Source organism: Onychomys torridus, chromosome 1 (assembly GCF_903995425.1).
Source record: "Onychomys torridus chromosome 1, mOncTor1.1, whole genome shotgun sequence".
NCBI lineage: Eukaryota > Metazoa > Chordata > Mammalia > Rodentia > Cricetidae > Onychomys > Onychomys torridus.
The window spans coordinates 78,806,306-78,833,545 of record NC_050443.1 but is presented as its reverse complement, the minus strand read 5'-3'; the positions used below and the strand labels follow the sequence as shown (position 1 = coordinate 78,833,545).

Genomic DNA, 27,240 nt, shown 5'->3' with positions numbered 1-27,240 from the left:
ATTGACCGGATGCCAGAAGGTGAGTCTATAGAATGCTCACTCATCCTCAAAAGTGTGCACGTACACACACACACACACACACACACACACACACACACACACACACGGCACACACACACACACACACACACACACACACACACGTAACTGACCTCTGGTCTTACAGGAGGCACAAAACCAGGAAGCCATATGGGAGTTCCGGCTGCAACACTGGCCATGGACAAGCCTTTTCCTTCCCCTCTCTGGGCCTCAGTTTCCTCATTCTTGAAATAATTTCTAGCCTCCTGTCTCCCAAGAGTGTCGCCAGAATCTAGTGAAGTGTCAGCAATATACTGTACAGTGCTATCTTCTGAGGAGCTGTGCCCTCTGTCACCACCCTACCCTCCTGCATACCCTCGCTCCCCCAGGGGCACAGGCATACCGCTGACAGACAATAAAATATGCCCTCTTAGCCTTCAGGGAGCACCATCTTCAAGAGGAAAGGCTTCCTGAGACCAGGGCCGTAGCATGCTGAGAACTGAGGGCAGAGCTCAGTGACTCGTGTGTTCCCCTGGGCCTCTCCCAGTTGAGACACAGCCTGGAAACTGAAAGACCCTTTTAGTGAAGGGACAACCTCAGAATCTGAGAAACTTCTGGAGGCATCATTTGGGAAACTAATCTCAGAATCAGCTAGAGGTCAGAATGGGCCATGTGTGACTGGGTGGTCATCCTCTAACTTTTCCCCATGGGTTTCCCCAGTCAGGACAGGTCTGGACAGTTCTGCCCAACCATCACAAGTGACCATTCTGCCCATATCTCTCCCTTCTAGAACACTGGGCCCCAATACCAGACCTGAGCTCTGTTACCAGCCCCTTGATACCCTGATAGAAAAGCCCTGGGAGTTGGGGTGACCTAGGTTTCCTCGTCACCTCCACTTAGGAGAAAATATGTGTTTCCTATTACTGTTGATATCATCTTGGCATACAGGGTAGATGTTGGCTCCAAGACACCTCCCAGGTCCTTTCTTCATGGGGTGGGTGGTTCCTGCCTGCTGCAGGCACAGACTAGCATGTGCATGAAGAACAGCTAGGCTCTATCCAGTCTATCCAGACATGCAATAAGGAAGACAAGCAATAAGGAAGGCATTGAGTACCGTCGGTGGAGAAGCCACCCCCACCCCTGCTCAGGAAATCCATTTGCTAATTGCCAACTTCACTCCCTCACCCCTGCCCGGAGAAGCTCAGGATCCAGCACCTGGAGAACAGGCTGTGTGAGCTGCTGGTTGGTGTTGCTGGGGACTTGTATTTTTATAAAGTACCTGTGATGCTGGGCTGTTGTGTGACTTTCCCTGGAGAGAAGTGAGCAAATGTCTTTTCACCTCAGATAGGGCCATGATGACAGACCAAGCTTAGGCAAGCTTGGTGAGCCACAGGGTTCATTGGAGTTACTCATAGGAGCGTGGAGGTCTCAAGGGCATCCCCAAGAGGCCCACCACAGCATATATGACAGCACGCAGAACCTGTCTCCCTGACGCTCTCTGCACAACTTGAAGAGAGTTCTGCCAGGGAGGATCCTCCCACCCGGAAATTGCTTATTGCTTGTATAACTGTAGAGGGGCTCTGTGGATCTTGTAACTTTCTCAGCCTCCTGAGTCTAACAATTCTCCCTTCAGTTCAGAGAAAATAGCTACCCAACATAGGGAGATCCAAGGAAGATGCCCCCACCTCAGCCTTCGGCCTTAGAAGTTATACAGACAGTTATGCATTGTGTTCTAATTAAGACAGGCAAGGGTCCTAAGCCATGGAGACAGGACTTGTCAAAGGAACACATTCATTAGCTCCCTTCCCCCCAACCCTGTGGTCATTTGAAGCACGTCTTCAAAAACATCAAATACTTCTGTTAAACAGTCCCGGGTTTTTGTTTTGTTTTGTTTTGTTTTTTTGTTTTTTGTTTTTGTTTTTTTTCGATTTTTGGAGACAGGGTTTCTCTGTGTAGCTTTGGGCCTTTCCTGGATCTCACTTGGTAGACCAGGCTGGCCTCGAACTCACAGAGATCCGCCTGCCTCTGCCTCCCGAGTGTTGGGATTAAAGGCGTGCACCACCACCGCCCAGTTATTTTAAACATTCGGATCAGAAAACAACAGCAATCTCACCTTCATTTGATTCAGTAGTAATACTTCATCTAACAGTGGAAATTGCAATAGGAACAGAAGCAGGAGAGGGGGAGCGTATATATAAATATATAGAGAGAGCTAATAATATATATATTAGTTTCTGTAATTCTCCCAACAACCCTATAATGTATAAACCTTCATCTCCTAATGTTATTGACACCTTTATGTCACAGTGGAAGAACCTGAGGTACAGAGCTAGGAGTTATCACTGGGGTCCAGGGATTTCCCCCAGTACTCCATTGGCTTAGTGGTTAAAGGTTCTCAGAGGTAGAAATGACAGCCAACTGTGACACTAACACCATCATTTTTCTTTTTTCTCTTCCAGGAGGTATCACGTTGACCTCAAAAGACCCCCGATGGGTGGGCGCCTGGTGGCTGGGCTTCCTCATCTCTGCTGGACTGGTGGTATTGGCTGCCAGCCCCTACTTCTTCTTCCCCAGGGAGATGCCCAAGGAAAAACATGAGCTTCACTTAAGGCAAAAGGTCTTGACTGGTGCGGTGTCCATTGTCAGCAAGGTAAGTACCCTCACGTCCTGGCCCCAGCTCAGGCTCCAGAACCCACCATAATGCTTCCTGACAGAGGGTTCATCCTTCCTAAACAAGTTCTGCTGCCTGCTCCCAATAGGCCTGCACAGTGACCATCATGGGCCCCTTCCATGATCCAGGAGATGTGGGGTCTGAGGTAGAATGAAGTGTGCAAGTTCAATGGGCAAGTCAGGGAGTCCTGAAGTGAGAACACAGGCTTGCTGGGGCTCACGTCCTTCAGTGTCGGTCACTTAGAAATTCTGGAAATTCCGACCGTGAGGGACGATGCTAAGAAGTGGATGTTGTCAAGCTTCAGGCTAGGAAGAGTTCCTGAGAGCAGAGGGATTTCAGCTGGACATACAAGGACACAGGCAAGAACAGAGAGGGTGCAGACAGTCTCGCCACAGGGTTCCCCAGCAGACATGAACCTGGCCCTTTAAGGCACCGTGATAGGGTTAAGTACACATTAGGCACTCTGGGCCAGGCTGGTGAGAGGCCTTGTCCAAGGTCACACAACTGACAGAAAAGCCAGCAGCTGTGACCCACAGGGCGGGGTTGACGAGTCTAAGCCAAGGACTCCCAGTTTTCCTGGAATTCACAAAAATACGAGGCCTAAAAGACAGTAAGTTGATTCCAAGTGGAAAAAAAAAATGACAAAGAAAACACAGCTCTTTCCCCCCAATACTGGGGTGTGACCCTCTCAGGTCTTGGACATTCAGGACAGGGACACTATGTATGCCTGGTCCTGGACACAAGTTTGAAAGTTTATTTTGACAAGATAATTTCAATTTCATTAGTATTTTTAATATATACAAACTTGACTACATCGGAGGCTTTGTGCAGTTTTCTCTTTTCCCAAATATGTAAGGTGCTTGTTAAAAACCTCAGACATATAAATTAAGTAAGGTACTTGCTACTAAGTCATCCTAATTGCAAAAGAACAATTTATGCAAATCCTGCTAAATGTTCTGTAGCAGAAGGAATTCTACTTTCCATAACCACACAGTGCTTTGCTTCTGGGAGTGTTTACTGCCATGTGGGGGAGGGCCTCCCTCTTAGAACAAGAAAATTTGACCTAGGAAGTAGACCTGAAAAGGCCATTTCTTTTTCATCAATTTTTTTTTAATCAATTTATTAGAATGTGAGTTCAAGTCTGTCTAAGCCCAGGCCCATCTGCCCTGCTGAGCCTTGTCAACCACCTCACCCCCAGGGCCAAAGACAGCTCAGGTTAGGACAGCCAATAAGGGCCAGAATCACAAAACCTTTGCTGACTTCAACATCCTTGTGTATCCCTGGAGGAACCGGAAGCAAGGGCTATCCAGCTGCTGTACCAGGTACTGTGTGCAGAAGGACTGAAAGCCAGGAAGAGCGTGTAAAGATGATGGCCGTGGTGGGAGCAGGCAGCAGAGCACTGGGGGGCAGGGAGGAGGGTGGACACAAGCTCTCCTGCTCTGGGACAGGACTTGCCCAGAAGTGGTGCTATTCTGCAGTGATGAATCCCAGGCATAGTAAATGTCTGGGTTTCCAGTGCTTGTGCTGGCTCAGAGGCAGGGGGAAGGCATTTCAGCAGAAAATGAGAACTTGGCATCTTAGTTCTAGCTAACTTGGCCTAGCTCAGGCCAAGATTCAAACTCCCAGAACCTGGAGAGGAGTCCTTGGAATTAGGAATGTCCCTTAGGAGGAGAAGCGGCTGTGTGGCTGGTGACAGATACTCTGAGTTGGGCCCTGTATTTGGACAGAGAACAATGGGAGTGGGGGAGGGGGGACTGTCTGCTGGACAGTCACAGGTCAGCCATGTGCTTTTGCAGCAAGCCACTTCCCTATGCTTGCCGTCGTGTGCAGTGTATAAGGTGCAGAGGTCAGACTGCTGGAGCACTGCGCAATTGCCTTGGGTTCCGAGAATGTGCAGTCCTGGCAGCTGTGGTCCCTGGAGTCTGCTCAGAGAGCTGCGTGCTGTGAAGCCTTGTGGCGCTGGTCCTGCTTGTGTGCCTGTCTGGCTGTCTGCATCCATGCTGTCAGCTCGTGGGGTTCTGGGAGGCGAGAAGCTGAGCGGTTCTTAAGAAAAGATTGAAGAACATGGTGATCTGCTTCCAGCAGCTCTTGGGCAATAAATATTGATGTGGGAGGAATCGATTCTCCGCCTCCACCTCCTCGAGGCTGCCAGGGCTGGCCAGGCTGCCTGCAGTAAGATTGGCTGGTCTGGCCCCTTAGGGTCACTAGTGAAGAGCCTGGAGGAGAAGGGGTCCTCCCACTGGGTGAAGTTGGCCACTAGATCCTGCATGTGTCTCTCCTGCTGGGAGGGGAATGGGTAAGAAGGAAGCAGTCAAAGCCAGTCGGTTTGGGAAATCTCTTCAAATTTCTTCTCCTGGACTTAGAGCCCAGGAACCCCCTAAGTACCCTAAAAGTAAATGCAGCCATTGAAAGTATCCAAGAGATTGTGGTACACAATCTAAGGCTTGTCTGATCATGAGAAGGTCTAGCCTGAGTCTAACAGGTGGACCACAAATTAGACAATAACTACCAGATCTACAGACTGAGGCTATGTCCTCTAACTGGCTCCATGTCTGTTTTTACAGGGGAGTTGAGGGAATCACTCATACACCTGCCCTGAGGAGTGGAGGATGGCCAGGTGTGGGGAGAGGGGTGCTCAGGGATGAGGGCTCTGCAGGGTCTTAGGAGTAAAAATGGCCTCTGAAGGGCTCTTTGACATTCATCATCATTAGACTCCTGGATGCATTTCCCCTTGGGTGGTGGTGCCCCTTTTACGGCACTCGCCAGTGTTCACAGATCCCCAGGAGAACCTGTTCTTGGGGCTGAGCCAGGAACTGGGAGGGGCCTGGCCACCTGCTTCCCTTCTCTGTAGGCCTCTTGCTTATTGCATCAAGGCTCCTGGCCACGCCCTGACTCCGAGCTCCACTGGGTGCCATGGCCTTCTATTTGGTCATATTTCCAAGATATCTCTGTGCATGGGTTATTCCTACAATAATTCTGAGTTTAGAATTCCAAAGGTATGGTCTTAGTGTTCTGGGTTTTGTGCTTGTTGTTGACTGGTTGGGGTTTTATTTTTTAGACGCTTGGGCCTCAATCTGGGTTAGCCTAGAATTTACTCTGTAGCCCATACTGATCTCAAACTCATGGTGATCCTCCTGCCTCACCTTTCCAAGTGCTGAATTGAGAAGTCTGAGCTACCACAACCAGATGAAGTTCTAATCACTGGGGATTTTCAAGTATTGGTCTTCTAGAATCAGAGGACCTCGTGTGTGTGTGCCTATGCATGCATGTGTATTATATGTGTACCCGAGCATCTGTGTGTACCTACCTGTGCAAGCATATGTGTGTGCACTAGTGTGTGTGTGTGTGTGTGTGCAGATGCAGGTACACATGTATGTACATGCCTGTGTAGACCACAGGACAGCCTAGGCTGTCTTTCTTTGGTGTTTGAGACAGGATCTCTGTGGCTAGGGGACCTGCCTATCTCCACCTCCTCTGTGTTGGGACTACAAGTGTGTGCCACTGTACCCAATTTTTCACATGGATTCTGGGCATCAAACCAAGGTCCTCACATTTGCATGGCCCATATTCCCCCTGGGACTTCTGGGTTCCTGCTGCAGCCTCTTAGCGTATAAAGTGACACTGACCTCCCTTGTCACCTGTGCCCCCTTTGTGGGCCCTGCTCTAGATTCCTCCCCTCCAGCCTTGAAGCTCCCTTGTGACTCCCCCACCCTGGCAGTGCAGGGCCGAGACTCCACCCTACATTCCCTCTAAGCCCCAAGACTTGAGTGATCATGCAACCCCTACACCATCTCACAGGAGGAGGGACTGAGGCCTATAGAGTATCTGTCTAGATGAGACCAGTTTCTGACCCAGAAGGGCAAAAAAGAGTCTCCCTCTCCTCACATCAGGGCTAAAGCTCCTTTTGGGTATATTTGAATGGACTTCAAACTGTACCCCATATAACACCAAGGATGACTACATAGAGAATAAAGAAGGATGCTCTCTCTTTTTGCTCTCTCCTCTTCTCTCTCTCTCTCTCTCTCTCTCTCTCTCTCTCTCTCTCTCTCTCTCTCTCTCTTCTCTCATCTCTGAACTCCCACTTTGTATTTTATAGCAACATATTTGCTTCTGCCTGTCCAGCGCTGGCTTCTGCTCGCACACACACTAAGCACATGATGTACCACCCGTGTGTCACAGCCTTTATCAGACATCACAATGGGATTTCAAATTGGATGAAGGTTTGTGTTGCTAAAAAACAGCTGGTCTCGGCACACCACAGTTTGGCAGAGAAAAAGACTGAGGCTAAAGAAGAGGTGGAACCAGTTGTGGCATCTCATGCTTGTAATCCAAGCATTTGGGAGGCTGAGGCAGGAGAATGGCCACACGTTGGAGGCTATCATGGGCAATGTAGTGAGTTTCAGTCTTTACTGGGCTACACGGTGATACTGTGTCTCAACACACACACACACACACACACACACACACACACACACACACACACACACACTAACCAACAGAGATTCCCCTGGCCAAAGAGGCCCCATGAACGTCTCCCTGGCCTCTGAGCAGCTGGGAGCAAGGCTAGGAGAAAGGTGAAAGGTGGGGTACTCATGATGCCTGTGCCACACTGACGCAGCTCTGCCACTTGCTAACACTGGAATCTACAAAGCATCTACATTTTGGAATGACATAAGAATGAATGAGGCAAAGTGTGGGGTTAGGTGGTCCAGTGCCTGACCCAGGCTCAGTGAGTGGGGGCTTATCTTTAGCACTTTTCTCTATCAGGCCAGATTTTAAGGGAGAGAAGAAAAACAAAACTACCTTTTTTTCCCTAATATTCTTAAGTGCTTTATTTTTTTTCCTAATTAAAAAGACATTAGTTGTAAGTTTGTTTTTTCAAATTGATCTTTTAACAGGCAAGTAAAACTTGTGCCTGTGACTGGTGGACCAAACACTTTGATCTATGTAGACAGGAGGCCAAGGCTACACCAAACTGTCCTGCAGATCACTACCTCACATGGCTGTCTGGTGTGGACACTCAAAAATCAGTTCTTTGAGCGATTCTCAAGTTTCCGGTACTGTGCCGGGCTCTTCGTCATCATCACGACGTACGGCAGTCCTCTTGACCTTGTCCCTCCTGTGGACCGGCAGTTTGTGTGCCCTCTGCGGCAGCTCCCTAGTCCTCCCAGACAGCCCCTGGGAACCACCACTGCACCCTCCCTTCCCTGGGTCCAATTCCTTAGACTCCACCTACAAATACCTGTTTTCATCGGGCTTCTTACACTTAACATAATGTACTCCACCATCCTGACAAATGAAAGACTGCTGTTCCTCGTTAAGAACGGTTCTCACCTGGTCTTCATCCATTCACCTGCTAATAGACTCTTGCTAGTACACTTAAGTTGACTGAGTCTCAGTAACTGTGAATAATACCGCAGTGAACATGAGCATGCAGCTTTCTCTAACACCAGACATGGTTAATTTATTTTACGTTACTAGTTTACTATTTACTTTAGGGATTAAACCTAGGACTATATGCGTGCTAGGCAAGCACTCTACCACTCAGCTAGATGCCCAGCCTTATTTCACCTTTTTTTTTTCCTTTCTGAGACAAGACTCTGTGTATTCTAGGCTCACTATGGTAACCAAAGAGGCCGTGAGCTCCTGATCTTCCTACCTCCACTTTCCATGTGCTGGGAACACAGGCATGGGCCACCACCTCCAGTGTATGTGGTAATGGGGCTCCAACCCAGGACTTCACGAATGTTCTGCAAGCAGTTTAGTAACTGTACACGGTACAGTGTACCCAGTCCTATTTTTAGTTTTTGTGAGGTACTCCCATACTTTTTGGCTTACACTAATTCCCATTCCCACCAGTGGGGTGCAAGGGTTCCTTTCCCACAGCCTCACCAGGGTGTGCCGCCTTTTTTCCTCTTTTGACCAGCCATTCTGACTGGAGTGAGGCGATTGACCACTGTGTTCATTTGCTTTTCAAAATCTTCCTTCCATTGTATCCTGGAGAATGCCTGAGCAATCCCAGCAACCCCAGGCCTAGCGCTAAGTACAACAGTGGGAGTTAAGCTGATGTTTATTGTTCTTCCTGTCTCTCCGCTGGGTTCTACGTGTGTACTGTCTCATCCTACTACTCCCCCACTGCCTGCCTATGCTGCTGAGACAGTTTGGATGTTCACCCCTGAGGGGCTTGAGTTGCAAAGAGTAGATAGCATGGTCACAGGGCTCAACAATGCCGCTGAGGTTCAGTTCTAGGAAAACCTATTCCCATGCCTGTTCTCTGCTGATGAACCAATCAAGATGAAAAAGTAGCAGAAACATAAATATGAGCAGAGGGTTCGTGGGATGAGAGAGTAGTCTGTTAATACATGATTGAGGAGATCAACTCAGGGATGGCAAGTGAGCCATTTAGTTGACTCAAAGCTTCTGATGGCCAGCTTCAGTCCCACCAGAAGAAGCTGAAGGCCAAGATACCCTGGTGCTCTGCTCCAATCCTCTGCCCCGCCTCCTTAGAGGGCCACCAGCTCTTGGAGAGCTGGCGCCTGTGACTACTTTCTGTGATGACACAAGGTAGGCACTGAGAGCTGGCAGCCCAGCTCGGGCTCCATGGGACTGGGACCCAGCCCTAGGATGAAGCCTTCAAGGACCCCAGCTGGCCCCAAAGATAACTTCAGGATGGCTGGAGGCCCACAGCGAGTCCTGTTTCACAGCATGTGTGTACTGTAGGCTTGCAGTTGTCAGCACCAAGCCCCAAGAGAGGAAGTTCTCCCAGGCTTTGCTGACCTGTGCAGACCGCAGGCCAGATGGGCCACCCCAAGCTCTACTTTGAGCAGCACAGTGCTTCCTGTCTGAAGAACTCATTATTAGTCAGTGGTCCTCAAAACAGATGAGGACTGGAAGGTAGAAACAGATTGAAAGCATAGGGCGCATGAATCTGGGGTGTGGGGAGAATAAAGTCTCCATCTCTTCGTCTGTCCCTAGTCTGTCACTTGTCCCCAGTTGCTGCCCCCAGAGAGTGCGGGTTGTAGTCAGGTTGCAGTAGTGGCCTCGGTCTGCTTCCATGCCTCAGGCCACATTGTGCCCTGCTCTGTCACCTTTTCCTCCCCACCACACTGCTCTCTGAACCCCTCTTCTGACCCCCTGAGTCCCAGCAGATCTGTCTCTCCTCTCCTGTCCCCAACTCCATCTCCTTTGTCACAGCATGTGCTGGGGGCTACCAGAGAGCCCGAGTTTGATGGCATGCTTGGAACAGAAGCATCCTAGTGTGGCGGGAGTTTGGGAGCCTGCTTCTCTGAGCTGGGTCTCTCAGGTACACGGCTCCCTGCTACTTACAGAAGCTAAAGGCTGCTTACTGCCTACCTCATACTCGTTTCCTGCGCGGTCTCATTTCTGGTCTTCATCACTTAGAGAATGGCAAAACCCATTAGTGCTTTCTGCCCTGCCACACCCCTCCCCCCAAACCCAGGACAGGAAACCCAAGCTGTACCCAGCTAAACATAAGAAGATGGAAAGGCAAAGCCCATGGGAGAGGGCATGCTTAGATTAATATTTGAGTGAATTGCCTGCCAGGACAGGTCAGGCTGTGGCAGCCAGTGCAGGCCAAGGAGGGGAGCTTGGACAAGTGGTCTGTGATAGAAGTGGCCCATGGAGTTCTGAAATGGGATAAACAAGCATAAGACTCTCTTGAAAGAGGTGGGAAGCCGGGGCACAGTGGCTCATGCCTAAGATCTTAGCTCTCAGGAACAGCGGCAAGAGGATCAGTTGGCCACATTTTGAGGCCAGCCTGGTATACACAGTGAATTCCAAGCCAGTCAGAGTTCCACGGTAAGGCTGTGCTGGCTGGTCTTATGTCAACTTGACATAAGCTGGAGCTATCTGAAAGGAGGGAACCTCAATTGAGAAAATGCCTCCATAAGATCCAGCTGTCAGGCATTTTCTCAATTAGTGATTTATGGGAAGGGCCCAGCCCATTGTGGGTATTTCTACCCCTGAGCTGGTCTCCTGGGTTCTGTAAGAAAGCAGGCTGAGCAAACCAGTGGAAGAGAGCCAGTAAGCAGCACCCCTCCATGGCCTCTGCACCAGCTCCTGCCTCCAGGATCCTGCCCTGTGTGAGTCCCTGTCCTGACTTCCTTCAGTGATGAATGGTGCTGTGGAAGTGTAAGCTTTTTGGTCATGATGTTTCATCACAGCAATAGAAACTCTAACTAAGATAAAGACTCTTTCTCAAAAAGAAAAAAAAATGAGTTGAGAAAGAGGTATCCATTTCTCTACACCCACAAACTTAGTTCCAGAGAACTGGCGTCTCCTTACACTGGGCCAAAGTCCCCCCCCCCCCCCCGACATTGCTGGCTGCTGACTCTGACCTCAGGCTGCACAGAAAAATGTCATCAGACTCACGGGTACCATAGGGTGCTTTTCATGTTAGGTGATAAGAGTGGCAAAGATGTTGTTAAGGGTGATGGTGACATTGATAATTGATGATAGTGGTGATGGTGTTGGGTCCAGGGTTACGAAATAATGGGGTACAGACCACCAAAGTCTATTAAACCAGAAGCAAACTTTATTAAAAAACAAACAAACAAACAAACAGACAAACAAACACCACGGGACACAGAAGCTTACCAATTAACTGGGACCACAGTCAGAGTCCGGGATTCTGAAGCTGTGGCAAAGGGGGTGGGTTTCGAGCCCCTTTTTATAGCAAAGGTAAACATCAGACGTGGGAGGCATGCTAAGAGTCACATAGAAACAACTATTAAAAGTTAACTTTGGTCCGGGCAGTTGTTGGCTATAAGGCGCACAGGAGTTATCATTAAAATTAACCCCTGGCTGTTGATGGGGGAGCTGGCTGTAAAGCAGAGAGCCAGTGTTAAAAGTTAACCTTGAGAGCTGATGACTGTCAGCTTTTATTTTATGTTATTTTGGGTTTACAATTTTGTATTTCTACATTCCTGGACCCTTTAGTGGGATAAATAACCTTGGTGGTATGTTCCAATTTAATTTCCTGTTGCTGGGATAACCGCCCCCCCCCCAAACAAAAGCAACTCAGAAAGGAAAGGGTTTATTTCATCTCATGGGTTACAGTCCATCCTTGAGGGAAGTCAGCAGAAACTCGGGGAGGGCGGTTCCAATAGGGGAGTTCTTGAAGCAGATCTCATGGAGGAACACTACTCCTGGGGCTTTCTTCCAGGCTCAGATCGCTACTTTCTTATTGCAGCGCAGGCCCACTTGCCAAAGGATAATCCCACCCACCGTGGGCTGGTCCCTCCTACATCAATTGGCAGTCAAGAACATGAGCCACACACATGCCCATAGGCCAATCAGATAAAGACATTTCTTCAGCTGAGGCTCTTAGGTGTGTCAAGTTGATAAACAAGATTAGTTATCACATGGTGTCAGTGACAATGATAATGACGTCCATAAGGGAGATGTTATTGGTGGCTGCAGTGGTGATAAGACTGTGAGTTGAGATGTCCCTTTTGGTGGCATCAGTCATTTGGTGATACAGATGAAGATGATTACATTAAAGACAAGGGTGATGATATTATAATCACAACATTGGCAGTGATTCTGAAGGCACAGGCAACAACAATAATGAGGGAGATATCCTGTGGCTTAGACAGAGTCATTGATGATCATATTATGATAGGTATCATCATGAACAAATTGGCCTCCTAACTGGTTGTGAAGATGGTGCTGAAATGCATAGGGCTGTCAGGACTGATGATAGTCCTGGCTATGGTAATAACTGGCACCAGAATCATGTTTAATTTGGCATGTTAAGGTGACATGCTACCGTTTAACCACAAGAGTGTCATTCAGTCTTTCAAGTCTTCCTGTTGTGTTCTTCTAGAGGGCCAAGAATCAATGGTGTAGTGGTAGCCTGTGCTCCCATGAGGCATCAGAACTCCCTTGCCTATCCCCCTGCCCTCCCTGAACAGGATCTCTTGCATCCAGCTAACTGGACCTGTCTGTGTGTCTTTCCAGGATGAGGAGCTCTCCTCTCAGCATGAGCCCTTAAAGAAAGAGGCTGGACTAGCCCAGATTGCCCCAGACTTGACTGTGGTCCAGTTTATCAAAGGTAAGTGAGCCCAGGGAAAAATGGAGGGGAGAAACCAGAGGTGCCTTTGAGATTATACTGAACACAGCCCCTTAAAATTCTTCTTTATTAATCTGCATCTATGGGCCTCTCATAAGCCCCAACACTCCTGGTAAGGGTAGTCATGTACCCCTCTTTGCCAGGAACATCTCTTCTTACTGATGTTCATCACAGTCTTTCTTATCCCTCCAGGTCATGTTCGAGAGCGCTTTTGTCCTCTAGATATGCCTGGCTCCCGCCAGGAATGATTCTACTTGCATTCATTCTCTGGGCTCTTAGCATCCTTGGGGCTTCTGTCTCAGTTCTGGCTTGTCTTTGCCCATCACCCGCTTTCCTCTAAGCCTATAAGCAGGAAGCCTTGAGTAAATGCTCATTCAGTCTCCAAGGTGCAGCATGAGTAGAAAGCCAAGGACCTGGTTTCTTGGTTCTTTCTCCTTGCTTCTCTGTGGGCCTTGGTTCGCCAGGACAATTTCCCAGGACAGTAAGAATTAGACTCACTGACAGAAACTTCATGCTCCCCTAATCCTGACACAAGAAAATAAGTCAGTTAGGTACCAGAGCCAACAGTGGGACCAGGCAGCATTCTCTAAAGAACTCAATCCTATAGACATGGATGAGTGCCTGCTGTATGCCAGGCAAATCAAAAGGCCCTGATGTAAGGCCTGCCAGACGCTGGTCAGTGTGCAGTCTTGTGAAGCTCTTTTCTGCTCTAACCTGAGCTTCCTCACATAGAGAGTGAGTTGGTGATATTTACTTTGCCTTTCTCAAGGATTTGTATAACTGTCAAGTGGGGTGTGTGTGTGTGTGTGCAGGGATAGCCCTGTCTACTGTTTGGAAGGTGTGCTCTGTCCTACGAACACAACTACCTTGCTGTTCTTATCCATGCCTGAAGAGAAAGTGCATCTACTGTGGTTTAGGAAGGTATTCTCCAAAGTGATCCTTCACCCTTCACCAAAGATATTTGGAACAGGAAAGAATTGGATCCAATTCTTGGCCAGTTTTCTAAGATTTTATGTTGGGTTGTCTGGAGAAGAGAATATTGGAATTCCATGGGGCTGGGCTTAGAGGCAATGACCTGTACTGTTGATCTCAGTCACTCCTGACTGCTGGAAGGCCTCAGCACACTATACCATGGAAGAACATATTAATCACTGCTCTGCTTCCCATCCAGAGAGCAGCTGGGGCTGGTTGTACAAGTGAAACCCTAAAACTGGTCTGGGCCAGTTCATCTCTGGATCGTTCAGCTTCTAGAGGAGCGGTATAGGACCTGGAGATAGGGCTATCTGTAGGCCCTGTGGCTGGTTAGCCAACTTGGCTGCTGGACAGCAAAGCTCTATGAGGGCAATTCTGACTCCAGGGCCTGGCTTTGAGCACCTGCCACCATGGAGAGAGAGAAGGAGAAGAAACTCTTGGAGAAGACAATCCCTGGCTGGGGAAGTTACCTGATAGAAGAGGCACAAGTCTCTTACAGCCTGCAAATAGAGGGGGAAGGTGTCTGAAGGAAGAGACCAGGATGCTAGAGGAGGGCCTCATCTGACGGGAGCGACATGGTCCAGGAGTTAGGAGAGGCCTTTGACCTGAGTCAGGAAACAGCACTAAACAGAGGTCACATTCATTCTGTTTAAGGCCAGTGCCTGGCCTCTGAGCTGGGCAAGGCTGGTAAGGGAGACAGACAGTCACTGACTTGAGGACAGTCCTGGCATATCTGCTGTGGAGACCTTGTGCTGAGTGAGGGAAGCCCTGTCTTAAGAGAAAGCTGAGCCTCTGAGTGGAGACAGACCCTGGAATTCCCCTTCAGGTAGCTCAGGAAAAGGCCTGGCCCTGCCCTCCAGGAATTTTCCATCCTTTGCGGAGAAGGCTGTGGCTGCTGAGGAGAGATGGGGGATGGGCTTACAGTGCGCAGGGTTGATGAGCAGAATGAGCAGAATGGAGGAGCCCTCTGGAGCCAGGCTGCCAGAAAGACCGGAACGGAGTGGGAGGGGCGGAAGGGAGAGCCAGAGGTGCCCTGGCCTCTCTGGACAAACCCGAGTGTGCCCCTGCCTCTCTCTGGGGCCCACCCTGCAGTGAAGGTTAAGTGATAGAAACATCTCTCATTTCATTTTTTATGGAACTTCAGATGCCCGGGCAACTCATGGAGGGAGGAGGAGAGAAGGAGAAAGGGAGATTGGGAGGAGGGAGAGACGGAGGGGAGGGGCTGCAGTGGCTATCTGGTTGGAAGTCTAGGGCTACCTACCCCATTCCAGATGCTAGCTCACTACACGGGTGGCAAGAGATGAGGGGCTTCAAGAAGGTTGCATCCACAGCACTATCCCCTCTCACCCCACCTGGGCTGACTTTCTTTTCTGGCTCTGGAGGACACAGGCCCAGACCATGAGGACAGGGACCAGGCCACTTTGACTATGCTCTGAGGACAGATAGACCATGCCTTCTATAACTCAGGGACAAAGGCTCTGGTCCGACAGGAATAGAAGACCCTCTCACATGATCTCCACGGCTTTGTCTGTCTGTACCAGCACACCCTGGTTTCTCTTCCCCACACTTTATGTCTAACAGTGGAGAACCCCATGAGTCAGAACAGAAAGTGTCCTTGGACATTCCTGAGCACCCCTACTCACCAGGACACCGAACCCAGGAGGAAAGGGACTTGCCTGCCGTTCTGAACTCAAAGGTTTAGCACTTTCAGACAGGGCGGCGTGAATGAGGCACTGAGGCAGGATCCTCCAGGCCAGAGCAGGGTAACCACTGCCTGTCTCCAGGCTTGTGTCCTGGCCACACCCCTACTGGGAATTCCTCTCCAAGTCCCCCGATTCTCTAGATCCTAACTCTGTCCTACATCCAGGAAGCCTCCTGGCTCAGGACTGCCCAGGATTCATTTTCTCTGGAGACCTGAGATTCTGTCCCAGGCATTTGGACATTTGATCTGGTCCTCATTCATTAAACAGTATTTACAAAATGACTACCATGCCCTGGGCTCTAGAGATGAGGAAACTGATACCATAAGAATGACTCCACTCTGAAATAAAATGGGGGTGAGGCGGCAGGGAAACAGCTAAGTGAATAAAATGTGTAATCCGTTGGGTACAGTACTCTCGGGAAACACACACTCGCTGTGAGGCATCAGGGCAGCCGTGGGCACCTGGGTCGAGGACAAAGGGAGAACTCAAGCCCAGGTTGGCATGGAAAGACCAGGACGAGATGGAAAGGGCCTGGTGGGGGTGGAGGTATGGGAGAATAATTCAACAGAAATGGGAAAAACCTGAAATGAGATGTGGGTGAATGAAATAGACTCAAGAAGATGGCATGAAATAGAACTGTATCAAATCCAACAGAACTGAACGGAAATAAACGCGTTAAATAGACTCCCATGTAACTCAATGAACTGGAAGACACGTGGAGAATTTCAAAACTGGAGCAGGATAGGAAGGAGTCAAATGTACCAGGATAGCCTGGGATGCACTAGAACAAAATGGAATGGAATGGGAGAAGCAGAAAGGGACAGAAGGGGTGGGGTGGACAGACACTGAGGGTGTGGCTGGCTGCCCATGCTGACTTCCTCCCCACCTGTCCCAACAGTCTTCCCTAGGGTGTTACTGCGGACACTGCGCCACCCCATCTTCTTGCTGGTAGTCCTGTCCCAGGTGTGTACCTCATGCATGGTGGCAGGCATGGCCACCTTCCTGCCGAAGGTCCTGGAGCGCCAGTTTTCCATCACAGCCTCCTTTGCCAACCTGCTCCTCGGCTGCCTCACTATCCCCTTGTCCATTGTGGGCATGGTGGTGGGAGGTGTCTTAGTCAAGCGCCTCCACCTGAACCCCATGCAGTGCAGTGTCCTCTGCCTGCTGGGGTCGCTGTTGTGTCTACTGCTCAGCTTACCACTCTTCTTCATTGGCTGTTCTACTCACCATATTGCAGGCATCACCCGGGACCTGGGGTGAGTAAGCACGTGCGGGTGAGGGTAGGTCCGGTAGATCAGTGAACCACCTACCTCTCTCGCCTCCCCTGGGGCACTGTCTCCTCCCAATGCCTGTAGAGCTGTATGCATGTCCCTCCTTGGGCTCAGGTACAAGCAATCAGTAGTCACTGGATGGCATCCAATGCCATAGAAGAGGCATGGAGGGAACATCAGGAGCAGGAGAAGGGCCAGAGGTTGAGTCAGGGTGCAGCCACCTATGGGATGGCATTCCCAGGGAGACCCGTGGGCCAGCAGAAGTGGGAGAAAGGCCATGCATAGGAGGTATAGGACCCAGCATAGCCTGAGGGAGGCTTTTGCTCCCAGCTGAGGTTACATCTGCCCAAGAACGACAAGCTCCATGCCTTGGAGAGGGATAAGCAGGGAGCTGGGCAGTCCTTCTCAAGGAGGCAGAAGAGGTTAAGAAACCCTGCCTCTTCCTAGTAACCTCAGTTTCCCTGGAAGCTGGTGTGAGCTTAGTTTGGCCCAGCACCCAGCTAGAATGCCCCAACTTCTTCCTCCTTGGCACGGCCTCCCTTGCTCAAGGCCAGGTTCCCTCACCTGGGCTCCTACATATGATGGCGGACTTGGGGCCAAGACACCTTGGGTCCCATCCTTATCACTTGACTCCCTTCCTTCTCCTCCCTCTCTCCTTTTCCCAAATAGCCAGACTCTCTGGAGTAGGACCTTCCATATATGGATTGTCCTAGGCCCTGCAACTGGGCCCTCAGGAAGCCCTAAGTCTGAGCAAGGACCAGGTCCTCCCAATGTTTCAAGTGAAAAGTCAATGGATATTTTACCATCAGTTTTTACGAGTCAATGGAGAAAGCAATAGAACAATGGTAGAACCCATTATAGAGATCTCACGGGGACCCAATGAAACATACAAGGAAGCCTTGGGCCTGCTGGGTGTATAAGAGACCTTGGCTCTGGGCAGGTGTCCATGATGCTAGTTGTACAGGAACTAGCTCACTCAATTGGTCTCAGACCATACTGCCTGCCTGTGTTTTCTCTTTCTCTTTCTCTTTCTCTTTCTCTTTCTCTTTCTCTTTCTCTTTCTCTTTCTCTTTCTCCTCCTCCTCTTCCTCTTCCTCCTCTCCCTCAGCTCTGACATGGCATTTCATTCATATTCTCACCAAAGTTCTTATAAGTTAATTCATGGGTCCTGGGTTCTAATTTACTGAAGCTGCTGAGGCCAATTGATTTCCCCCCCACTGTTCTGTTGAGTCTCCATATGATCTCTATAATGGATTCTATTATTACATTTACTGGTGGTACAATGTCATCTGGCAAGGGAGCTGTGTTTCTTCCTAGCATGAAGCCAGGTTACAGCCTATGTCCCGAAGTCATCCCCTGCCCCTACCCTGGGTGCTCACCCCTTCCACCTCTGCCTCTCTGGGCTCCTGCCTCTGTTCACCCTCCAGCTAGGGCACAAGCACTTCCAGGATCTTGGAGTAAGTAGGTGCTCTGGTAGGGGCACCTGATGAAGTAAGCAGGACAGGAGAATAAACACAGAGGTCATGAGACTTCAGGAGGGTGACTGAGAAAGTAGCCCCAGCCCAGGTAACAGAGAAATTAAGGTCCCAGAGGAAGGCAGGCACAGGTTGGAGGCCCCACAGCTGCTTGGCCTCCTCGCTGGGGCCCCATCACAGCTGTATACTCTGAGACAATGCAGCAATTCAGCTCGCGGAGAGAATGGCCCCTTTATCTGACACTCACTTCTGGGAGGAATTTCTCTTGTGTTCCGTCCAAGCACAGGGATATTTGCAGAAGCTTCCAGACATGTAGAATCCAGGGTTGGAAGGGCGTGCTGCAGACTCTGGCCCAGACTCCTCACTCCACCCACCCCCATTAGAAAGTCCCCTGAGTTTCAGTGTTTCTTTCTCCCTCAGGGAAAAGCTGCAGCTGAAATCCCTGGCCGCTGCTCTCTGAGTAGGAGCCAGGCTGCAGAGAGGGCCCTGAGAGAGGAAAGCCCAACTAGACAGACACATTTGCTTTCTTTTTCTAGTGCTCAGCCAGAGCCAAGCCTGTTTCCTGGCTGCGCAGAGCCCTGTTCCTGCCAATCCAATGGCTTTAACCCTGTTTGCGACACCAGTGCCCACGTGGAGTACACCACACCCTGCCATGCAGGCTGCACAGGTCATGTGGTCCAAGAGGCTCTGGGCAAAAGCCAGGTAAGGCCAACCTCCCACATAACCTCTGCCGCCAGGCCCTACCCCTCCTGGTCTGGGCTGCCTATCTTTTTGCCCCTCTCTGGTTCTCTCTCTCTCTGCCCTCCATCATTGTCATGTTCCTCTGCTTCGGCAGACACAGAGCATCATTCTCCCAGTAAGTTTCATTGCCAGCCAGGGCCCAGGGAGGAGAGCCACAGCTGGTTCCCAGCTGCTGGTCTGCTCAAGGAAGTGACCCACAGGAATTTGAGACTGCAGGTGGGCAGAAATGGTCCCTACCAGTGCATACAAGAATAAAGGGGCCGCAGTCCACCTGGGAGGGTCCCAGAGGACTCCAAAAGAAGCAGCATCTGTGACAGATCTTCCAGGGCCATTAGGCAAGCAAGGACTTGGGAAGGGAGGGCTTTCTAGGCAGGGATAACAACAGCCTAAGAAGAGATTTAAAGAACACACAGTGTGCGTGAGCTTCCTGGACCCCAGTCCCTGCACTGAATGGCTTACCTGGGGGAGCTCACTAACAAGGAAGCAATGAGCTACAGTGTCTAAGAGATGTTAAGCACTCACTTTCAGTCTGCCCATTGTACAGATAGGAAGTGAAGGCCTGGGAGAGGACTAGGCAGTGCCCAGGGTCTTCTATCAGAGCAGGGTCTAGAATAAGTCCAACTTGCACTGGATTCAGAGGTGAGGGTCTGGATGTAGAGGAGGGTCAGCACTCAGGGGCAGCTTTCCAGCTGTCAATTATCTCTTGCTATGTGTATGTCCTTGGTTCAACACAAGCACCCGGGGGTCTGGGATGGGATGGGCTAGCAGAGGTGCACTCAGGTAGGTTGACAGACTGAGATGGAAGAAGGTAGACACCGACTTGATCTCCGCCTTATAAGGCAAAATCAGCCCTGTGGGAAAGACTGAGACATCTGTGAGAACTTCCCACCATGGACATCGATGCCTAGGAGAGAAGCCTGGGAAAGAATCTAGAAGGCAAGGTGCCCAGCCTTGGTGCCCATCCCAGTTGTCTTCCCAAGAAAGAGCAGTGTGGGCGCTACCATGCCAGTCCCGGCTTTGGCATGTTTCTGCACTACCTGGCTCCAGGGTGTCTCCAGCCCAGTGTGTCACTTGGCATATAACTGAAGCCCAAAGGCTACTTTTTAGTAATGTGAAGTGGTGAGGGTTTAGGGTACTGGCAGTACAGCTTGGTCATGCCTCTCAGCTCTGCATGGCAATAGGTAGATGTCTTGGATAGGCAACGATCCAAGCCCCAGGGTTCTTTTGCCATCTCACCTCTCATCTTTCATTGATTCTATCCCCTAAATAACTCTGCCTTAAAATTCTTTCCTCATGTACCCTGACAATGGGACCTTCTGCTTGCTCACCCAGTCTGTCCCAGGAGCCACTGAGCTCAGATCCTTCCAAGGCTCCTAGATAACACCTTGGGTTTCTCAGCCCTTTTCATACTGGGAAATATCCGAGGTTTCTGTAGTAAGCAGTAGGAGGCCCAGGGGGTTTCAGGTGCCCTAGCCAGAAGTATCACCTTTAAGGACTGGTGGGACCAATCCCTGTACACTTGACCGGGCCCATGGTAACTGTGGTCCCTCTGTCAAGGTCTGCCTTGGTGTTGCAAAGATAGTTCCATGGTTAAAAGTGTATTGCTCTTGCAGGGGACCCGAGTTTAGTCCCCAGCATCCATGACCCGCAGTTACAACCATCTGTAATTCTCCAGAGGATCTGACATCTGGTCTCCATGGGTACCTACACTCACATATACAGATACACACACACACACACACACACACACACACACACACACACACACACGTAAGTAAACAAACATGTAGACACCCTGACCAATAGAAAAGGAAAAAGAAAAAGAATCCCCAGCCTTGCTCTTTACAGGCACCCAAATGGCAACTGGTGGCCAGACCACTTCCTAGCTTCTCCCTGGCTGGAGGTTCTGCAGACTGCCATCAAACACACCAGGGCTCACCTAGGGACAGTCTCTCTGCTTCACAGCTGTGCCCAGTCTAAACACAGTCAGTCTGCCTCCAGGCACCTCTCTAGACTCAAGTGATCACAGATCAACTGATGTCAGAGTCTGGGACTCCAGCCAGCTCTGCCCTGCTGGCTGTGGACACTTGGGAGCTTCCCAGGCCCTAGGCCCTTAGCCAGCTGCTGCCCTTGGAGGCTCCTGAAGGTCTGTCTCTTCCTCCTCCTCCTCACTCCAGGTTTTCTATACCAACTGCAGCTGTGTGGCAGGGGATGGCACCGTGCCTGCAGGTTCCTGTGAATCAGCCTGCAGCCACCTGGTACTGCCCTTCATTCTTCTGATCAGCGTGGGGGCGACAGTGGCCAGCATCACGTACACACCTTCCTTCATGCTCATCCTAAGGTGACAGGAGAGCAGGCAGGGTGGGTGGGTGGGTACCAGGAAGCCGTTCACCACAGCCAGGATGGGGCATTCAAGGGAAGAGTTGAAAGAAAGAGGCCACTTAAGTATCCTAGCTAGCTCCTCCCTGTTCTGTCATTAGTCTCCTGGCAGCCTGAAGACATGAAGCCTTCTCTCCTGTCTTGCAGACTAGAAGCCTAGGGTTAGAGAAGTTCAGAATCTGGGACTAGTTTTATGCTTCCTTGCCTGAGGGTAGGGAAGGTCTCAGGCACTGATCTGGCCTCCCTGGGGTGGGGGTGGGGCACCCTGTGGTGAAGAAGAGGTAGATCTAACCTCTTGCAATGGATGGACACAGAGGGATGTCTTGGAAACCAACCAAACCCCTGTGGGCTGGTCCTGCACACCCCTTAAGGCTCTGAGCATGCAATGAGGGCCTGCTGTGGACCCCAGGACCTGCAGGATGCTGATTCTAAGATCTTCCTGTCCATGTCCTGAGAGTGTCAATGGGCCTAGAAAATGGTTGCTGAGGTAGTCCTTGGGTGGGGCTGGGATGAGGAGACCTTGGAGCAAGATAATTTTGTTGTCACTCTGCTGGAACTTTCCTGCTTGCTAATGACAGTCTAGGAAATTAGAAAGGAATATTAGGTACTGAATGTGGTGACACACCACACACCTTTAATCTCAGCACTCAGGAGGCAGAGGCAGGCGGATCTCTGAGTTCAAGGTCTGCCTGGTCTACAAAGTGAGGAGCAGATGCCCACGGAGAGTTAAAGGGGCAGGTTGTGGTGACTTGGGTCCTGGCTCAAATCTCAACAATTGTCATCTCTTTATCTGCAGAGTAGACCCACCTCCTGGGGTGAAGTGAGCTGAGTGCAGGATCCCTGAGTTATAGGGAGCACCCCTAAGTGCCAGCTGTGGGCACTGTTTAGAAGCCAGATGCTGCCGGCTTTCCCTGGCCACAGGGTTGCAGCGCTGGGGAAACTGGACCTGGTGCATAGCTGTCCCAGCGTTGATTCTGTCAGTGGAGAATCCAGCGGGACTATGGGATGGGGGTGACTACAGTGGTGTCTGTGAGCCTGGCAGTTGGTATACGGGCCTGGGATGCAGGGAACTGGAGTCTGTAGGTTGAAGGATGACAGGTGTAGGCTCTGAGCCTCCCCCACACCCCTGACCTTCAGCCTAGTGGGGAGATGGGCATGGCGGGTGGAACCCACCTATGGAAACCTGCTGCTGTGTGGTACTGAGACTGAGTCTCAGTCTATCCTCACACAATCATGTCTCTTTTGGTAGGGGAGTGAAGAAAGAAGATAAGATCCTGGCAGTAGGAATGCAGTTCATGCTCCTGAGAGTATTGGGTAAAGAGCTTGCCCAGGGACCTTGGTGGTGGTGATGGGCACAGAGATGTCTGCTGTGTGCCAGACCTGGAAAACACAGGACTGAGTGGGACCTTTGGGCTCCCAAGTGCATGGGGTAACAAGACCTGACCGTGTCTTTGGAGCTGATGTGCCTTGGCTGCACCAAGCCTGATGGAGGGCTCCCTCTAGATACATACGAAAGGGTGGCTGGAGGCCAAAGACGCCTGGGCCAAGAGACTTGTGGCTTGCATGTGCCAAGGGTGGGGAACTGGGGCATGGTGACCGTCTGCTGCCCCCTGAGCCTCTCCTTCCCTAGCCTGGATGCCCAGCCCTGTGATCCATGGAAGTGCCATCGATACCACCTGTGTGCACTGGGCCCTGAGCTGTGGGCGACGAGCTGTCTGCCGCTACTTTGACCATGACCTGCTCCGACACCGGTAAGCATGAGGGTGGGAAGGTCCATGTCAGGGCACACCCACCCTCCAAACCAGAGACTCCCTCTAAGAGAGATCTCACACACACCTGGTCTGGATCTCCCAGTGTAACTGAAGTTGGCCTTGAATTCCTAATCTTTCTGCCTCTGCCTCCCAAGCGCTGGGATTACAGGCATGTGCCACTAAACCCTGGAGGTTTTGTTTTTGTTTTTGTTTTGTTTAGTTTTTTTGAGTCAAGACCTCATTCTATGCCCGGGCTGTTTTTGAACTCATTAGGTCAGCCAGGCTGGCCTTGAACTTATGACAATCCTACTGCTTCATCATTTCAAGTGCTGGGATTTCTCACATGAGCTACTACACCTGGATAGCTCCCCTTAGTATGTGTGAGGAAAATGTAAAGCTATAAAGTAAGAGGCCCTAGGCTCTGATGACTGAGCCATCTCTAAGCCATCATCCATCAGCAGAGTCACTGTGGGAACCTAGGGGAGAGGACCTTGACCCCTCCCCCAGGAGCTCAGTCTTTCTATCTGTACAATGGAGGGCTCAGAGAAGCCAAAAGACAGGGCTATCATAGACTATGTGGATGTGGGAGAACTTGCAACCAGGCAGTGGTCACCTCTAGCTCTGAGCTATAGGACCCAGTTCCTGCAGGCTGGGACAGTCTAGGGAGGCTTTGCACAACAGGGGCCTTCAAGAGTTAAGTAGAAGAGGCCTAGCTTGGGTCATACATCCATCAGTAACAGAGTGAGAGGGATATTTAGTCTCTCCCCCATGCACCCAGGGTCCCTGCAAAGTTTCTCCTGTCCCCAGATCTCAATGTCTCTATCCCACGTCTATTAACTCTACCATTCCCATGCTGAAGCTAAAACTAGTCCTTGAAGAGTGGGCTCCTGAGTTCAAGTTTTCTCCTTCTTCCCCCAGATTCATAGGGCTCCAGGTATTCTTCAAAAGTGGATCCCTGGTGTGCTTTGCCTTAGTTGTGGCTATCTTGAGACAGCAGAAAAAAGAGGCCAGCATCAAGGCCACTGTGAAGAGCTCTGACCTACAGCAGCAACTGTAAGCATCAGGACCACAGAAGAAACCCAAGGATTCCAGAAGGTCAACAGACCCAGTCCCACCAGGCCAGGCGTGGCAGCCACAGCCTTGTATCTTCTGAGCCTTTTGCCCAAGATGAGGTGTCAGAAGTACCGTGTCCCAATTCTGATTCCTCAACTAAACTGTAAAGTGACTTTGAACAAGCTTCTGGCTTTGCTTGCTCTTTGGAACCAAGGAGTTGTTGTGTTGGTTCTGTCTCAAGCAAGAGGGTTGTCCTATTCCTTCTCCAGCCAGATGACCAACCTGGAACCAAGCTTTGTTGGTGGGGAGAAACTGTACAGCATCTCTGTCTCCCACCCACACACCCCCACCCCTCGATTCACGGATAGACCATGACACTCATGGAGACCCTCTCCAAAGATTCCAGCTCACAGGCCCCAGCTGTGAAGGCCTCCTCTCCAAGTCCAGGCTGTCTTCAAGAAATGTCTATTTGGCGCCCCCTGGAGGCAGAGTTCAGAGACGAGATTAAGGAGAGCCCCAAAAGCAGGAGGAAGAGGACACCATATTTGATGGGGTGTATGGGCAGGAGCCTTACTTAGCTGGGGTGGAAGAGGGGCCTCTCTGACCCAGAATATCTCAGCTTTTGTCCTCAGGGAGCCACAGTTGGGGAAAGGGAGGTCTATCCTTTCCTTTAGCAGTCTTGTAACTTCAGAGACCAGTTTATATTTGGAGTTTCTCCTACTAAATGTGTGTTGTCAGAGTCTCACACATTTGACCAGGGGCCACCAAAGTCACTGTGGCTCTTGAGAATAGAATCCTAGACAATATCCCTGGGTCTTTGTAGCTAACACCTGATTCTGTGATAACCAAGTTGGGTTGACCTCCTGTTCTCTAAAATCCCTGGATCAGTGTGAGCAAAGCCCAGCTCTATACAGCGAGCTATGGTACAGCACTCTTGGGTCAGAATCCCTGGAATCCCCAATTCTTTGCCAAGTCAGGCTTTATCTGGCTTTCTGGCCAGTCTTATCTGGCCTAGTTGCCTCAAGGCAGCAGAAGAGCAAGCGATGTTCTGCTCCCAGCCTACTGATAACACACACACACACACACACACACACACACACACACACACACCCATCCATGTGGCCACAAAGAGAGGGGAGAAGGAGCCAGCAGCTGTCTCTCTACTCTGTGTGCCTAGCTCTTAGTGGAGGGACAAGGTGCTTGTCCCCTATACGGAAGAAGGGGATATGGAAGCCCTCAATCCTGTCAGGAAAGGTGGCACATGTCTGTGACCCAGCACTGGGGGACAAGATCAGGAATTCAAGGCCTATCTCAGCGATATAGTGAATTTGAGTCTAATCTGGGCTACATGAGAGTGTCTCAAAAAATCCAAATGGAATAAAGAGAAGAAGGAAAGAGGAGAAGTGGAGGAAGAAGAAGGGGAAAGGAGGAGGAGGAGAAGAGAAAGGCAAAGAGCCTAATCACTATCCTATCCTACAGTTGAGTGTTTAACCAGTACCTGAGCCTACACTAATCAGTGCCAAGAATTTTGAAGTCCCTTCCACCAAGACAAGGCTGTTAGCAGACCTTCATTCTGTCTTTTCTCCTGCTCCCCAGGTTGTAGAGGAACAACCTGGCCATATACATACAGCTTATTATTAAATTTGCCTTTGCATAATGCCTCTTCCAAGACAAGAATTTATCCTTCTAAACTGCATTAGAGGTTTGCGTCAACCATGTCGCTTCCAGTTACTTAGATTTCGGCCTCACCGCGCTTATTCACTCTGGCGTCTTGCATTGTTTTCTCTCTTTATATTCTGGTCTAATTTCTCCTCTGACTGGTTTATTTCCTCTAGCAATGGTTTCAAAAATGGAATATGATCACAAGGCTGTCTGAGTCCTTGTTTCCATAGTCACTCACATTTTGCAGAAGAGAATTTGCCTCAGAAAGGTTAAGTGAGGTGCTTGGGGCTACAGTAATACATATATAATTATGTGATTATATGTGTATGCACATACACACACACAATAGTGGTGGGGCCAGAGCTGGATCCAGATTTGTGGAAATTGAAGCTAACGCAACTCAAAAGAGTTCTCTTTGTGAAAGAAAGAATGCAGAATAATGAATGCAGGTTTACTATGGAGACTATATTTCATCAAAATGCCTGAGACCAGAAGTATTTTGGATTTGAGATCTTTTCATATTTTGAAATATTTGCACCATTATCATGGGATCTCTCAGGAGTGAGACCCTAATCTAAACACAAATTCATCTGGGTTCCACACACACCTTATACACACAGCCTGAAAGTCATTTTATGCAATATATTTAGTGCTCCTGTGTGTAATGAGGACCAGTCACCTGAAATCAGATCTGAAATATTCCATGTGAGCGGTTGCATTAGTGCTCAGGAAGTTTGAGTGTTACAGTCTTTCAGATGGTGGGTTTCATGTTGAGAAGTCAACCTTTACAAAATTAGATATGAAAGTAAACACCCAGAATGAGAAAAAAACATTCCATCCAGAAAAATGGCTTATTTTTAAAAATTAAATAATTACACTGCATACCTGTAATCCATCCACACACCTCCATGGTTAGGATTCTCCACAGACTGGCTTCCGGCTCCATACACGGCTTCATATTTCTCCACTTCCTCCTTTGCTCCTTTTACATTTCCAGGGCCACAAGCCACAAACAGAAGCCACGACATCAGTGTTTGCCTCTCCAACATCATAATGCCAAATGAGGTGAGCAGCGGCTGGGAAGTTCCCCAGAAGCCGTTCTTCTGCAGAGATGGCCACAGTGACTTCCCTAGGCACAGCAGTAACTGTGGTGGACATAAGGACATCTCAGGGACACCCCCCACCCCCGCCTCCTCCTCGACCACTTGCTAAGCCACGAGGGAGGCTGGAGTGGGCAGAAGTGGTTCGAGTGTCTCCCCTTTGCAAATTCCCCACTCTGAGACCAAGCGGCATTTCTGGAGGACCTCACTGGGTCTGAGGAGTAGCCCAGCGCCCGCCAGACATTCACCTCACTGGAAGCTAGCCTCTGGGGGAACTGAGGAATGGAGATGAAGCCTTCATCTCACTGTAGGGCCTGAGCCCTTGCGGAAGCTGAGAGCTGGGGACCACGG

General features: G+C 50.1%; 1 protein-coding gene across 1 annotated transcript in view; it reads left to right on the top strand.

The window, feature by feature from the left end:
- The window catches only part of Slco2b1 (solute carrier organic anion transporter family member 2B1), a 45,645-nt gene extending 20,131 nt beyond the window's left edge, over positions 1-25,514 (top strand). Inside the window, exons 6-14 of the mRNA XM_036167147.1 lie at positions 1-19; positions 2,478-2,668; positions 12,671-12,764; positions 16,356-16,713; positions 18,740-18,905; positions 21,122-21,285; positions 22,573-22,637; positions 22,954-23,074; positions 23,993-25,514. The exon at positions 1-19 is cut by the window's left edge and continues 80 nt beyond it. Of these exons, the coding sequence (XP_036023040.1) occupies positions 1-19; positions 2,478-2,668; positions 12,671-12,764; positions 16,356-16,713; positions 18,740-18,905; positions 21,122-21,285; positions 22,573-22,637; positions 22,954-23,074; positions 23,993-24,131 (1,317 nt within the window). The 3' untranslated portion in view covers positions 24,132-25,514. The remainder of the gene's footprint in view (positions 20-2,477; positions 2,669-12,670; positions 12,765-16,355; positions 16,714-18,739; positions 18,906-21,121; positions 21,286-22,572; positions 22,638-22,953; positions 23,075-23,992) is intronic.
- The last annotated feature ends 1,726 nt before the right edge of the window (positions 25,515-27,240 follow it).